The following is a 16,664-nucleotide window of genomic DNA, read 5'->3' on the forward strand; positions in this document are numbered from 1 at the left end:
ATCACATTCCAACGATTAAACGACAGGAATTGCATTGTAGATTCAGTAAAAACGTTATATTCATACAAAAGATCGATATTGCGTCACTATTACTCGCTAGTGCTATGCGATTAATACAAAAGTACATCCCCCTACTTCTTTACTATACTACGAATCACACAACTTTCATGAGCAAAAATAAAAATCTGAACATTCGTGTAATTTACAGTTTTGCTCATCGTGCACAGTTTTATGGGGGGCGGGGGGAAGGAATAACACCTTTGATAGAGAGTATGCCAGAAAGTTCGAGAAGGGAGAACTATCCCCCCCCCGGTTTTCATTACTGCATAATATTATACAGCACATATTTGCCCCTATTAGCATAGGTTATTGCACAATATCTCTATGTTGTTCGAAATTCTGAATACAGTGAGGATATCGTAACAATTTTGTTAGACATTTTGTGCTAATATTGGGAAGTCTGATTAAGTTCTGCAGGAGCTTATAGGCAATGTAAGCTTCTGTCCCTCCACTTCCTAAACCAGAAATTTTAATACCTGTATATGGAAAGACTAAATCATCACCTGGAAGGAAACCGATATCAATACGTGTCGTAAAAATAAAAAAAATAAAATCTAATTTAAAAGTAATGTTTAACAAAATGCTATAAAAAAAAAAACCAAAAACCTCTTTTACTCTAAATTAAATATTCTAATAGAAAGTTTCCCAGGGTTGTTGACTAATTAATATACTTACTTGAATTCAATAATATGTGGACACATATAGGAAGGAATAAATGACATTTGGAAATGAATTTGAATAAGATTACAACGATTCTTAAAATTAAATGACAGCATAAAATTAAATTATCCCTGAAATAATGCAATAAATAAATAAATTTTTAAACCGGCAATTCTTTAATCAGTTGCTTAAGTTGTCTGTTGATACTCCAGCATCCTAATGATTCTTTGTTCATTTTTAAAAGATAGGGTTCATATTTTAGAATTTTACCTTTCTGGGATCAGACTGGACGTAATATGATTGTCTGGATTTTAAAAGATCACATGAAAAGAATTGTATTGGTTCTAATTAAAAAACTTAGAACTGGTGTGTAAAGTTTTATAAAATCTTTACATTCATTTTAGCCAATGGAAAAGCCAATTTCCTTTTGGTAACTTGTTGGATGTAGCTGCTCGGTTTTTTTTTTTTTTTTTTAAAGTTCACTGGAGCAGGGAATTAAAATCCGAAATGACTCCTGTAAAAATAAGATGTAAATATTAAACAGGAAAAATATTTACCTTCCAATTTTTAAATTTCAGAATCAAGCAGATTCAAGTATGCTCAAATAAATAAAAACAGAATTATTAAAAAAAAACACAACAAACAGAAATGTTTGCAATATAATGAAATTGTGCAACTCATAAAGAGCTCCACCTTTTTAATGAAAAGTTCCATTTAAATGCCATTTGACGTTTTGTGATTGGATGGATCGAAAAGAGACGTATCACTGTTCATAACAACTACCAAGCAATGTTGGGGTGTCCTCTCTATCTTTTGACCTTCTTTCCGCTGGATCCTTCGGAAGTGCGAAACGAAAACCGCATTGTGAATTTGTGATATATAATGGCTCTTGCCGCAAAATCTCCAATTTTGTATTTTAATGTTTTGAAGTATGCTCCTGTCGCACTTAATGCTGCAAGCAGACAGAAGTAATTATATACATTTCCTACATAATTATAAATTTACATTCATTTATAAATTTACATGCGTTAAATTGGATTTATTTTACATGTGCATGTTAGCTACGAAATGTAAGTTTTATTGAAAAAACGTTTTGTATCTTCGGCAGAATAAAGTTTAAATATTTTTCTTTTTGTAATTAAACATTTTTTTCCTCTTCTTTTTTATTCTATTAACAAAACATATCTTGGAAATCAAATAAACATTTGTTAAAAACTTCTCATTTCGATTTATAATATGGTACAGTTTTAATTTATTTTTAACGTACTGACAAAATTTGAAGGAATTGTTTTAGTATAATTTAAAATCCCAAACAAATCTATGGAGTTCTTAGAAGATAGCTTCAAGAGAGAAATAAGATAATGTTGATAAACTAGTTTCTTCACAATTCACCGGTCTTGCACAATAGCAGTATTTTTAAAAAAAATCTTTTTGATGTATTTTTGTTAAATTTTAATTTAGAAGATCTCATTAAAAAAAGGAAGAAAAACCTATATTATTATGTATTTTAAAAAAAAATTTAAAACGCAATATTTTAATTAAAAGAATTTAATCACAGAAGATATCTGAAATTTTAACCTGTGCTTTAGAAAATAATTTTTATCTTCTGTAAATTTCAAGTATATGATTTTAATATTTGATTAAATATTAGCTTCAATATGGAGACAGAGTAAATGCCTGTACTCTCTTCAAGATTTTAAGTAAAATGAAAACAATAGAGCAAATTTTGAAATTATTAATTTTTTATTGTTTTAGATCAAAATTTGAATTGTAATGATGGAGAATCTAATCCTTTCCTACTATCACCATAATTTACCATGAATTTGTTTTTTAAAAAAGGATTTATTTTCTCATAATTTTTAAAACATGTTAATATCTAATTTGTAAATATCCTGTCTGCAGTTTTATATTGTTTAAGGCTATGTAGAAATTTTTTAGAGGAAATTATATTCCATTTCTTATGTTTTTTCAACTGGTAATAATTATTTACAAGTTAAAAGTTAAAATTATTTTGGTGAAGCAGCCACAGTAAGAATGATTATTACAATTAATCATTGCCTATTTTTTCATTTAATTTCCCTACTGTATTTTTTTCTTATTTTTCACTAATTATTGTCATTTAATTCATATTTTTTCCTGGTTATTATGCTCATAAATCTCTTGATCTTGCTTATATTAATAACTACATTCTTTTTGATTTTAACTCTTATTTATAAATATTTTAAAATATTATCTTACTTTATTTATTAATTCTCTTGCAATGCAGACATTCTTTTACTTGTCAATTTCCTAGACAATTATACTATTTTTAAAAGCTTAAGAATGTTTGTATAGCAAAAGAAGTTCAAATTAAACAAAAATTGTCATTCTAATTTACTAAATTTTAATTTTTCCATACATTCAAGGAAAATTTAAAATTTTGTATATTATTTCTATTCTTCTTTTTTTCTCAATTGATGAAGTTTACTGCAATAAATGTGTTATTAGTGGCTAAAAAAACTATATATTTTGATAGCATACTTAATTTATTATGAAACATGTTGAGTTAAATTATTCAAGTTAAATAAAAAATTTAAACAATACCTGCTATACTATATCAACAAATTTATCAATAAGCTATAATCTATATATGATTTCTTTTACAATGCCTTTTTCTTAAATTAAATATAGCTTACAATGATAGGGTATCGTTTGACAGACATTAAAATACTAATCTGACAGCATACTCCATAGTATAAAACGTAACTAAAAAGGAAAATTCAAACATCATTAGGCATTATGATGAATATATAGTGATATGCTAGCCTACGAATGCAAGACATATCATTAAGATGCTCTTTTTCAATGCTTTTTTATCAGCTTTTTAATGTTTTTTTCTGCATAAATTGAACATGGAAATTATTCAGCTTATGCTGCCTGCTCTTGAAATTCTCTTAATTATAAAATTGGCACAATTCAATTTTAACAGCAACCAAAAGTGCCAAGAAAAATGTTTGCCAAATTATAAAAATGTACTCAATTGCATATATATATATATATATATATATATAAAATGAGGAGGAAAAAACATGAAAATCGTATACTATATAGTTTGATGATTGAAATCACCAAGTGGCGAAATTTTCTCTTGCCGCTTTTCGGCCATCATTACAATGAGAAGTACCTTAAAGTTTATTGTTTTACATTAAGAAGTTTTTGTTGTCATTTTCAAAAAACCGTAATCATTATTTAGGTGTAACTTCCTGATACCTTTTTTCCTATTTTACAAAGCTGACATATAAATTATATAATATAGCCTTTTCAAATTCACTAAATCTTTATTTTTTTATTACTGAAAATGATTAAAAAATTGTATTGCAACAAACATTGTCCACAAAGAAGAATTTTACATTGTAAATATCTGTTTTATATAGCTATTTTTAATATATCTATTAAAAATATCCCCCCAAAAAATTAAGATAAAGCGTAAAGTAAAATTTATGAAACATTAAATTATTAAAAATTAATAAAAAAAACTATTGTATTTTGATCTTATAAAATTTCACTACATCTAAAACATAAATGAAAGAATAAAAAAAGGGAAATATATATCAATTTTAAAAGACTTTGTCAAATAGGAATATTTTTCTCTATCATCCATTATTGATATATTTTTTTCTAAATTTTTTCTGAAATGTCTTTACTTTTTATATAAGTACTGGCTTTATATTTAGTTTTTTCAATTTAACCAAGTGATAAAGCATTTGAAGTGGAAAGAGGAAGATTGAAGTTTTGAAAGTTTTATATGGGTTTATTGGTAACAGTAATATAAATGAAGTTGGATTAGATTTCATAAGAAGGTTGAATAAAATATGTGTTAGAAGAAATGACATATTATTTACAAGTTCAAGTAAAAAAAAAAAAAAAAAAATCAATAAAATTTTGATATAATAATTGGTAAGATGAATCAAAAGATCACTATATATGTTCTGAAATCGTATAATTAAATTGTGCTCAGCATTCATATATTCATTGCTTGCTTATGACAAAAATTCAATGTTTATACCATAGTGGTAAATATTTCTTTAATGGATTACCTGAAGATAATTAAATCAGATTATCTTCTTCTGCAACAGTATCTACAAATGGGGTAATTGAACTGAAAGGGCTTTAATTATGTAAAATTATTAATATTATCATTTTGAATTATCATTATCATTTGACTTAAATATGTTTCATTAAATGTAATTTTATTGATTATTGCTTCTTATTACAGCTCATGGTGGTCTCATGTGGAGATGGGACCTCCGGATGCCATTTTAGGAATTACAGATGCTTATAAAAAAGATACTAATCCAAAGAAAATAAATTTAGGTGTGGGTGCTTATCGGGATGATAATGGAAAACCCTATGTCCTACCAAGTGTTCGAGCGGTAAGGAAGCAGTATTCGTTTTTTTTTTCTTATCATAAAGATGAATGAGTTGGTAGAGCTTATAAAATTTATTATTTAAAATTGAATGTTGACTGTTCTCATTGTAGCTATGAATTGAAACATATACATTAATTATAAAATAAATGTTGGTGGATATTAAAATCAAAAATATTTTTAAAACATATTATCAAATAGTTTGCAAGTGAATGTTGCAACAATGTATTTTTTTTTCAGCTGAAAGATATAGAAATAATCTGATGAAACTGAAGAATTATCATTACAAATATTTGAGTACACAAGACAATTGTGTTCGAAGCTTAATTTGTATTATATATAATTAATACCTGAATATATTGGGATAAAATTCGGAATAATTTATAATTTTTCACATTCTGTTTGGCTGAATATAGAAAAAAGAATCGTGGATTGAATATCTTTGCATTCTTTTTATCCGTACTTCATAAAATCTAGTTATTATAACTCTGGTCATCTGAGTTTAAACTTCTGTTCCAAGAAGCATCAAACTTTTTAAATATACTCTTATTAAAACTCAGTTTTGATAGTATAAAAACGCACTGTGCATTTTAAGCATTTTTTTTTATGGAGGATTTAATATTTAGTCGCGATCCATACCACTTTGCATGCAATATCACAATTATGGTCATGCTATCAAATCATCTTAGGATTCTAGTGTTACATATATCTTTTTCGTCATGTAGCATGGCTCTTTAAAGTGATTTGAAGACTTTGATATCCATATAGCACGCATTTTGTTATGATGTCATATTATTCGATATTCAATAATATTATACAATATTGAGAATATTGCTCAATATTTTACAATATTGATTATATATTTGTGCTTCTAGGGTATTTTGCCTGGATTGCCTTCTTCAAAGATGTCGCTATTGTTAATCTTATGTGTATTTAATTCAAATATATTCTGCATGTCTTCCTAGTGTTTCTTAAATATCTATTTGAAATTCTAAAAAACTTTAACAGCTGAATAACTTATTAATAGTTCCTTTATAATTATTATTTTTAAGTTTTGTTATATTAGATTCAGTAACTGGAAACTAATTTTCTTTCGCATGTATTGAGATTGTGAAACATATTTCAAAAATGCAATAATTGAAGATATACTTTGCTCAGAATTCTATCCAAAGCATGAAATGTGATTATTAATTTCAAGTTTTAATAAAGCTAGTAGTTTGATGATCTTGCAAAAAAAAAAAAAAAAAAAAAAACTTTTATGATATCTTTTTGAAATACTAAGCTGAAAATAGTGGTTTTTACATTTTTAAAGGTATAAAGCTGGAGGTTTCAAGAAGTAGTATACCTTTTTGATTATAGCTGAAAAACATTCCAAAATTTTAAGAAAAAAATAAAATTAATACAAAGTTTTATAATTATATATAAATGCATATTTATTTCAAAATTATATTTTATAAACATTTTAGTTATATAAATAAAACAAAGTTCATGTAAATATTCTTGAATTTCATCTGTGTTCACATTTTATTACAATTCCATTTCTAATCATTTAGGCAGAACACAAGATAATATCCCAGGCTATGGATAAGGAATATGCTGGAATCATTGGCGTTGCTGATTTTTGTAAAGCTGCGGCAAAACTTGCATTTGGTGAAAGCAGTGTTGTTATCAAAGAAGAGTTGGTAGCTACACATTTCATTAATTCTATTATTATTTGATTTCATTTTTTTAATGATTGATATAAGAGAATAAGTTTGACCTTTGCAATTTCAGAATGCAACTGTTCAAGGCATTTCTGGAACAGGATCCTTGTATATTGGTGGTGCTTTCCTAGTAAGTCTTTCTAAATTTTCATGTTATTATAATTACAGTTTTTAAGTATTTTTTATAACAACTATGTAATAAAAAATATTTTTTTTGTAAGAGATACTGAATTTTGTTTTTTATCATGTCATATTGCTGATTCGAAGATTAGCAGCAGAATAAAATAGCTTTCTAAATGTGAAGCATTTGAGAATGTAATTTTATGAATTTAGTACATGTTGTATTTTTTTCCTTCTTAACAATTAAGTTAAATATTGTTAAATAATAATATGAATATGAAGAATTTTTATTGTCTCAAAATTACTCTTGCTTCAGTTTTTGCTTTAGATGTCCAGTACTATGTTATGTTTATCAGTATTTTATTGTAATTTTGTGTTTCTTTTATGAAGCTAAACATATTATCTATTTTCTGTCAATATTATAATTCATCTTTATGTCATTGTTTTACAATATTTATGAAGAAAAAATGATTAATTTTTGCTAAAATTTAGTGAATTCGAAAAATTGCTTAGTTAAAAAAAGTCTTGGACTTTATTCAGCTTCATACAATCAAGATTTTTTAAAACTATTTTGCTTTTTAATGATTATATAAGTGTTGTAATGAGTTGAATAATAATTAATAAGCATTTTCAAATATGTTTTTAACTAGTTGATATTCATAATATTGCTTAGAGTTAAATTAATTTCATGTTTTTATTAATGAAGAATTAAATTATCACATTGTCTTTATTAAAATCTATTTAAGTATGAAAAAAATTCTAAAATTTGTAACATTTATAGCACACAAAAAACATCCAAACCAACTATATAATAGTTGATCTGATAAAATTGTCAGGTCGGCAATTGAGAACTATACTAGTGTAAACATCATATGCAGGAATGTAAAAATATAATTAATACACAAAGGTAAATCCTAGTCCTTGCTTCAACACAATCTCAACATGCATATATAATATTCTTGCTATAAATTATTAATGTACAAAAGACTTTTCTTTCATTTGCAATTTTATTTTAATTATTGCGTTAAGATGTTAAATGTCTTGTAATTTCTGAAAACAATAGAAACTGTTGCTAACAATTTTAAAAGTCACAAAAAGTACATTTTTTCAAAATTATTTAATATTTTTAAGGAATGATACAAACCTCAAATATATTTACAACATGAAATATGAAGGGAGCTATTTTCAATATTAAATTTTAATCCACTTTGATTATTAAAAGCAAGTAGTCTAGTTTTGTATATGATGTTTTTAGATGAGGATTCTCAAAAGAATTTTCGAGTTTAAAGGAAGCATTTTCAAATAACAATGAAGTAAAATAAATATTATTTACATATTTCTTTCTTGTAGTTTAGCTATATTCATTTTAATGTGCAACTTAGGCAACATAATTTATAATTAATAAAAAATTAACTATTCTGTTAGTTGTCAGAAAATTTCTTACATTTCATAGTATTTCAAAGAAAAATTTGTAGATTAATGTAGAAATTATAGAAAAGTTTTGTATTCTATTCAGTAGTTTGCATTTTTGTAGGGAACTAAAACCAGAACCTTTCAGTTGCATTTATATAAATTTTGAAATTAAAAAAATTTCATGGGTGTTTGATGATGTATAATTGATTATATTGCTATTATTAATATTCTTTTTTTGGGTAGAGGGACATTAATGAATATTACTTTGCGGCATTGGTTCTTCCATATACAGTAAAATTTTCACAAGAGTAGTTTTGACTGTCTTAACGCCTTAATCAAATGTAAAAAAAAAAAATCAGTTTCAAAATACAAAAAAGTTCATGAAAATTAAAAAATAATAATAATAATCAGAATAGACTTTCTTGTGTATTAAATTCTCAATAAATTAAGATAAAATATTTTGCTGATATGTTTTGTTTCTGTTTATTTTATATTTGAAATTTATTTATTTTCTTTTGTAGGGAGATTTTTTCAAAGGCAATAAAGAAATTTACATGCCTACACCCACATGGGGAAATCATATTCCTCTTTTCAGGTATGAGGATAAATAATTGTGCAAATCCATACAGTGTTTGATTTTTTTGAAGTATTAGTTAATTATTATAATGTCATTCAATTAAATCTGTGGTATGAATTGTAATTAACATAAGATTTGTGGATCATAGTTAAAGTAAATAAGAATTAATAGTTAGTATATAGAATAAACTGATTAGAATGAATTAAAAATTAACTTATTCTGCTGAAAATTGTGAATAGTTTACTTTTTTTGCATATTTTGATGAAGCATTTTTGGTTTCTACATATTATTCTTGCATATGTTTAATATTTTTTCTCATTACAATTAATCACTTTTTTATAGGTATTTGATAGATCATGTACTGGTAATTTTTATTCTTTTTAAATTAATGCTGACAAATTTGGTTTATTAGCTTAAAATCTTAATTTGAAGAAGGGTTTATTTGGTAGAATTTGAATTCAGAATTTATTATTTGTTTTATTTCATGATGTTTACGGCCTCAACTTTTTAGCAAATGTCAGTTTAATTTCAATTTCCAATCTGTTTTCAGCCATAGAATTGTTAAAATGTGTATCTAGATATTTCTTTAATATGTTTTTAAATTAAACAATTTTTCACATATTTTCTTTTATCCTGCAGGAGGTGTGGTTTAGCAGTTAAACAATATAGATACTATGATCCAAAAACATGTGGTTTTGATTTCAATGGAGCTCTTCAAGATATAGCTGTAAGTATCTTTAAATTTTGTTTTTGCTAATAGATAGAAAAGGTGTAAGTTTGAATTGGCATTCCTTTATTTAGGGGGGGGGGAGGAGATAATTTTAATATTTTATAGAAAAATAGTTGGTATACTGATTTAATTCCTTTATTCATTTGCAAATGAATATTTGGTTTAGTATTTCATTTGATCTTTAAGATTTACTGTATGGTTTATAAATCTACTGATACATTCTGGTTTATATGGAGATTTAGAACTTGCAGCATAGCTATTACTGAAGGATAAATAGCATTTAATTTAATAAATTAAAAAATGTTATAGTACCATGTGAAAAATTCAAGTTATATGAACAATTGTTTTTCAGCTTAGTTTTAATAAATGTTTGAGTAGGGTAAAAAAGAAGAAAGAAAGAAAAGTTAGGAGAGAAAAATTTACTTAAAAAAAATGGCTGCTATGCATAGTACCATGTTATCAGCAGAACTATTTTTACTGTTTAGTCAATCCAGTAAAAGAAAGCAAGAAGTATTGACAATAGAGAGCAACTAATCTGTCAGCAACATTCTTAGTCTTTTTTTTTTTTTTTTTTTTTTTGTTCTTGAGATCTCTAATACTGTAAAGCTATGAGTGCCTGGTTTTTGTTTTTATTCTGTTTCTCAAAGAAACTTGTCACTTTTAGAAATTGCCAAATGATATGTATTAATTCTTTAAATTTGTAACTTTTATGAATTCTGTTGTATTTTGTTTCAATCAAATATTATTCATTTATGTTTATTTTATTGTAGAAAATACCTGAGAATTCCATCATATTACTGCATGCATGTGCTCATAACCCCACTGGAGTTGATCCAAAGGCAAGTTAAAAATGTTTTCTAAGAATCTTATGTGAAATATGTATATATAAAAAAAAATTATAATTCTTCTGATTGATATTTTTATAAATTTACTTTTTTTTATTATTATAGCCAGAACAATGGAAAGAGATGTCTAATGTCATCAAAGTAAGTCTTATTTGTAATTACTTACTTATTTGACACAATAATTTTACTTTTTAGACTATACAGTATTTTCTTAAATTTTATTGTGATTGTGTACATAATTTAACAAGTAATTAAATTGAATTTCTCTAAAAAAAACTGCATTTATTGCATCTCTTATAAGCTGCATAGTCGCATGGATTTCTGTAAGAAACATTTGACTTAAGTATTTTTTCATATAAAAGTTATCATTAGTATCTCCTTAAATTTATGGATAATGAATTAAGAATTTTCAGATGAAATTGAAATTTTTTTTACTTAATTTTGTACATAAAAAAGTTTTAACATTTCGGATATTGAAATCTAAGTTAGAATAATAAAAGTTAGAAAAACAAATTTCTTCCATGTTATTTAATTTTTTTTTTTTTTTTTTTTTTTTTGTAGTCTCGTAAACTATTCCCATTTTTTGATATGGCTTATCAAGGATTTGCTTCTGGCGACTGTGATCGGGATGCTCAAGCTGTGAGGATGTTTATTGAAGATGGTCACAGAGTAGCATTAGCACAATCATTTGCTAAAAATATGGGTCTTTATGGTACATATGTGTATAATGTTTTTGCATTATTGTAGCTTAGATATACTATTTTAAATTTAATGTTCTTATTATTTTATTATCATTGAATGCTAATTATGTAGTTAAAATACCATTATTATGTTAATCATATTATCTAGTTAATTAGAATAATCTTATATTTGAAAAGTAATGTAACTAACTATACTTTGATCTATTATTTAAACCTTGAATGAAGTTAATTATTAATAATTTTTCTTTGTGATGCATTTTTTTTTTTGCAGTAGAATTTTTAAAAGAATTTTAACCAAATTGTAGATGTACATTAAATTATTTCTTGGATATGAAATCAAATTAATTATTAAAATGATTCATGAAATATACCATTTTAGTTTATTTAATTTACATTATTTTGATTAATCATCATTTTATATGTGTTTATCTTAATTTTAAATATTGAATTTCCCTTTTGGTAACAACATTTGATGTATGTGGTTGAGATGTATGTTGTAGGTTCCATTCTTTTGGTACCTTTTATCCCTTTAAATTAATAGAAACAATGAATTTACAAAGTTTTAAATTAATTGAATGAAAAGAAATGAATATTGATAGTAAAATAAACTTAGAAACTATGTATTAAAATAGCATTATTTGCAGTCACATTTTTTAAAAAAAATTAGAACCACGTTGACAATTAGATTTGCCATCTCATTCCATCAAAATTGATCATGTATGGGAATCTGATGCGTAATTATCATGGTGCTACCTTCTCCCCCTACCCCTGCCATATTTAAGTAATTGGGAAAGAGCTTGCAGGTTTGGTTGTCATGCTCGTCTGACCATGTTTAAAAATATGCTCTGCTCCAAAATAGGACTCATAAACTTTGAAATCGGATGTTTTTAATTTTATTAATCAGTAGATTCTTTTTTGTTAAATTATAATGCAATTAGTGTTTCTGTTATTGTATACTTAAACACATCTAATTAATTTAATTAGATATTTTTGGACATCATTAGTATTCTATAGTTAAACACTAATTTAAAAAATAATCAAGATTAACTTTACTAATAACATTAAAAATGTTCTTTAATTTAAATCAATTGATCAAGTGAAATGCAATTATTTTTCTTATTCTGTGTTCATATATATAACTTGATATATATTTAGATAGCTTGATATCAATATATATTGAATTTGAATGTATTGTTTGACTAATTTTCTAATATCTGTACAGGTGAACGTGTTGGTGCATTCAGTATGGTTTGCAGTTCCAAAGAGGAAGCTCAAAGAGTAATGTCTCAATTGAAAATTATTATTCGACCAACTTACTCAAATCCTCCTATTCATGGAGCAAGAATAGCTGGCATGGTTCTAACAGATCCTGCTTTAAATAAACAATGGTATAATAGCCTAGTTAAACTGAAAAATATTTATAGATATTAATTAAATAATTTATTGATTTTTTTTATAGAATTTCTTCTAAACTGGTATATAAATGACATAACTGTCTTCTGTTATAAAATATATATAGATCATGTCAATGTTCTAAATTTTTACTCTATTTGTTACTAATGAATAAAGACTTCAATTTATTAAATCAAAATTTTTTAATCAATTTTTTGTAAAATCAAATTTAAAAAAAGAGCAAACTATAAATTGTTGCAATACAAAGAAATTGTAAGCAAATATCTCGAAAAACTTTAGAAATGTTTTAATATTATGAATAAAAGGTATTAAAAAATTTCAAAGCTCAATATTTTTTGTAAATTCAATATTTATTACTAATGGATTTCTGTATAAAAGTTATATAAATTACCTATAAAAGTTGTTCCAGCTTTTTATTGAAATTTGAAACATTATACTTTCTAAAATATATTTGCACTTAAATATTATTTTAAAATGTTGAATTTAGAAGGTACATTTTCATTTAGAATAAATTTTTCATTTTCAACATGATGCTTGGTGTTATGCTACTTATATTTTGCTACCAACATTTTCAAATCATTAGGTAAATCAGGAATTTAAAGTTGTTTCAACTCTTCTGATTTTGTAACTGAAAATTCTTTTTTATATTTGTTGAATTAAAATATAGAGTCATTTAAATGCATGCCTGCCAGAATAATATCCAAAAAAGTTTTTCATGGTATTATAACATCATCCAAGAAGTACATCTTCCTAACATTGCTGAACTTAATAATTTCTTATACAACAAAAGAACAGTTATCTTGATTATTTGATTAGAAATTTGCTGAATCTTTTAAAACTTTTTAAATATTTAATATTTCTTGAAAAATTCATAGTCTTGCAATGTAATGAATTATTTTTTAAATACTTTATGCTATTTTTTTTGTAATATTTCATTTGTTTAATTTTCTTTAAAAATAAGAATTACTTGTAAATGTTTAAAATGTTTTGTAATTATTTTAGAATTAATTTTTCTATTCTTATATAATATAGAAAGAAATATAATTTCTTCTAATTTAGGTTACAAGAAGTTAAAGGAATGGCTGATCGCATTATTGGTATGCGAACAAAGCTGCGTGATGGATTAAAGAAAGAAGGTTCAACTAGAAACTGGCAACACATTACTGATCAAATCGGAATGTTTTGTTTTACTGGCATGGCCCAAGATCAAGTATGTAATTTTTAAAAAATATTTAAAGAGAATTAAAAAAAAAAAAAACTGCTGTAGAATATTTTAAGTGTCATTAAAATAAACATAACAGAATATCCATGTTTGTGATATCTATAAACATGATTTTTGTTTATGATGTTTCATTGAAAGTGCTTATAGGAAACTGGTAATTGTTAACAAAGTAAATTAATATCTTGTTCCAATAAAATAATATGACTGTAATAATATTTTTTTCAATATCACCAGCTCCTTCAGTACTATGAATTTACAACCATTTTAAACATTTGTTATTCTTATATATTATGAATAATTACTATATATTCCTGTCCATTTGAAGAAACTAGATGTTTCAAATTCGATTTGATTATAAAGTACTCTGAACACATATACTGCTTATGGAAGTATATGTGTCTCATTGAAAGTGTTCATTTGAATTTCTTCAATTTTATATTCTGATTTAGATTTTTTTTTTTTAAAAAAAAGGGAGATTTATTAATGAATGAACTTATATGAAAAAAAATATATGAATATATTATTATTGAACTGAATAAAAATGCAAAAATTAAATGGACTGTGACAGATGACTTTAATTAATAAACAGAAAATTAAATCTCAATTATATAGAATTTGTGTAAGTTGCAAAATAGAAGGGAATTTCAGATGAGCAATGAAATTTCATCAGTTCTTAGGGTAATCAAATTTGAGTGTTTTACTAATTTTTTATTCTATCTTAGGAAGTCTATTTATTTGACAATATAAAACATGCTTCCTTTATTCACCTATTTGATGATTAACCTTATCTAAGGAGTAGTATTTGCCATTTGCAAGACCTTCAATTGTTTCTATATTTAGATTGTATAAATTTTTTATCCCTATTGATAGTATGGTTTAGTCTCAAAATGTACTAAATTTAATGAATTATAATTTAAAAAAATTACAAACACTCTCTTTTTATATGGTTAGTTATATTATGTAGTTGCAAAATAAAGCTTAAAGAATGGGTTTTCATATTTTTTTAATATCATAGTAACATTTATTTATATGGAATTATAAAAAAAAATCATGAAATCCATTAATATAAATATATTCTTTAATACAGGAATTTTACTTTTTTTTTGTAATACTTGAATTTATTGTTAAAATTATTTTTACTTCATTGATATTATTATATATCATAATTTTTCTTATAATTTAGGTTGAAAGGCTGACCAAAGAATTTAGTGTTTATCTGACTAAGGATGGTCGAATTTCTGTTGCTGGAGTTTGTTCTGGAAATGTTGACTACTTAGCACATGCTATGCACCAAGTTACAAAATAGACTGGCTTATCACAATCTCGTTTTCTACAGAACAGTAATATATTTTTGTGTTCTGACTGGGTATTAGACCACACATGTAGATTCTGTAAATTCAAGAAATCAAAAATATAAGATACAAATGAGTGACTTAGTTACAGATCAAGATTTTGAATCATGCAGGAAATGATGTACATAAAGTTCTCTCAATAAATCAAGCTTTCGATATTTTTGCAATTCTTTATTTTTAGTTATATCTATGATGAATACTGCATGTTATATTGTATTTTTTAAACCTTAAGTGTATGATTTACAACAAAATACCTTCTTAATCATCATTAATTATCCGAATATACTAATTATTTAACAAAATATACTAAAATTTTTGCTATTTTTTAAAGTTTATATTCTTGGTTTTATAGTGTAGTAATATGAAATTTAAACAATTAATTTTGGTTACAGTTGAAGTAGTATTTTTTATTTTCCATTCAGATGTGTTTTTCTTCAAAATCTTATTTTATGTCGAAAAAATTAAGTTGAAATACTGATTAAAATATAATTAAATTTGGTTTCAATTGTTTGGCTTAAATCCAAAACAGGCTTCTTAAGTTTGCAGTTGTGGATATGTTACTAGATAAGAGATGGTATAAGTTTTAATAATGATTTTTCTCATTTAAATAAAAAGCTATTGGTCTTAGAGAAAGATATTAAAAAAGTCTATACAATGGTAGCTTATTAGGCAGGCAGCTAATGAAGCAACATGCAGAAAATGTTTGACTGCTATGATTTAATGTGTATTAAACCTATATTTACTGAAGATGTGGGATGAGACGTTTGACTCATCCCACATCACTCATTTGAGTAATGCTCTTTGATAGAATTGATCAACATTTTTGTGATTATGTTCTATCATACCATATATACCAAATATGTTGCTTAATTCTATGAAAAAGTGCAATTCGTCAATGGATAAATGTATTCTTAAGTGGAGGATGACAAATGAACTGAAGTTCTGCCAAATGTTTTATCCTATATAATGTGTTGATTCACCAATTACAAGACATTAGATGTTATCAAAGAATTTGTTTCAGGATAAAATTCAACTTTGTTTCCATCTTTTTAGAACAAATTTTATCTTTATTCATTTATTAATTGTTCTATAAAGTTTCCCCAACATCTATATTTAGGGCAAATATGTTATTGGAGGAATGTTGCCCATTTTCAATAATAGCAGATTCACTTATTTTGCAGTCTTAGGCATTATGAAGCCCCTCTTTCAATATTATAGAAATTTAGTTTCACATTTCCAACATGTTGATGATTTATTTTAGGTTATTATTATTTTTTCTATTTTTATGAATATGTATTTGTTTCTGTTAATCTATTACGATTCCAAACTGCGTGGTATCCACATTTGTACACAATATTACTGGAAATGTTCAATTCTATAAATATTTTAATAACTAAGGGAATGTAATGAAATATATGAAAACCTAACCAATTATTAAATAAAGTGTTAATATTATTTAATA

General features: G+C 25.0%; 1 protein-coding gene across 1 annotated transcript; it reads left to right on the forward strand.

Annotated features, from left to right (window-relative positions):
- The first annotated feature begins 1,525 nt into the window (after positions 1 to 1,525).
- On the forward strand, positions 1,526 to 15,360 carry LOC129963128 (aspartate aminotransferase, mitochondrial-like). Its single transcript, XM_056077221.1, has 12 exons — positions 1,526 to 1,688; positions 4,976 to 5,132; positions 6,680 to 6,808; positions 6,900 to 6,959; positions 8,884 to 8,957; positions 9,579 to 9,666; positions 10,440 to 10,508; positions 10,620 to 10,655; positions 11,076 to 11,226; positions 12,438 to 12,603; positions 13,688 to 13,838; positions 15,034 to 15,360. Exons 1-12 carry the CDS (start codon positions 1,603 to 1,605, stop codon positions 15,154 to 15,156), a joined length of 1,290 nt encoding a protein of 429 aa, XP_055933196.1. The 5' UTR covers positions 1,526 to 1,602; the 3' UTR covers positions 15,157 to 15,360.
- Positions 15,361 to 16,664: the final 1,304 nt, after the last annotated feature.

Source organism: Argiope bruennichi, chromosome 3 (genome assembly GCF_947563725.1).
Source record: "Argiope bruennichi chromosome 3, qqArgBrue1.1, whole genome shotgun sequence".
NCBI classification, from domain to species: Eukaryota; Metazoa; Arthropoda; class Arachnida; order Araneae; family Araneidae; genus Argiope; species Argiope bruennichi.

Bases quoted from the DNA above. Each gene is read 5' to 3' on its own strand.
- LOC129963128 (XM_056077221.1), top strand. From the start codon at position 1,603: ATGGCTCTTGCCGCAAAATCTCCAATTTTGTATTTTAATGTTTTGAAG. The intron at 6,809-6,899 runs GTAGCTACACAT...TTGCAATTTCAG, and splicing joins TTGTTATCAAAGAAGAGTTG to AATGCAACTGTTCAAGGCAT. The intron at 10,656-11,075 runs GTAAGTCTTATT...TTTTTTTTGTAG, and splicing joins AGATGTCTAATGTCATCAAA to TCTCGTAAACTATTCCCATT.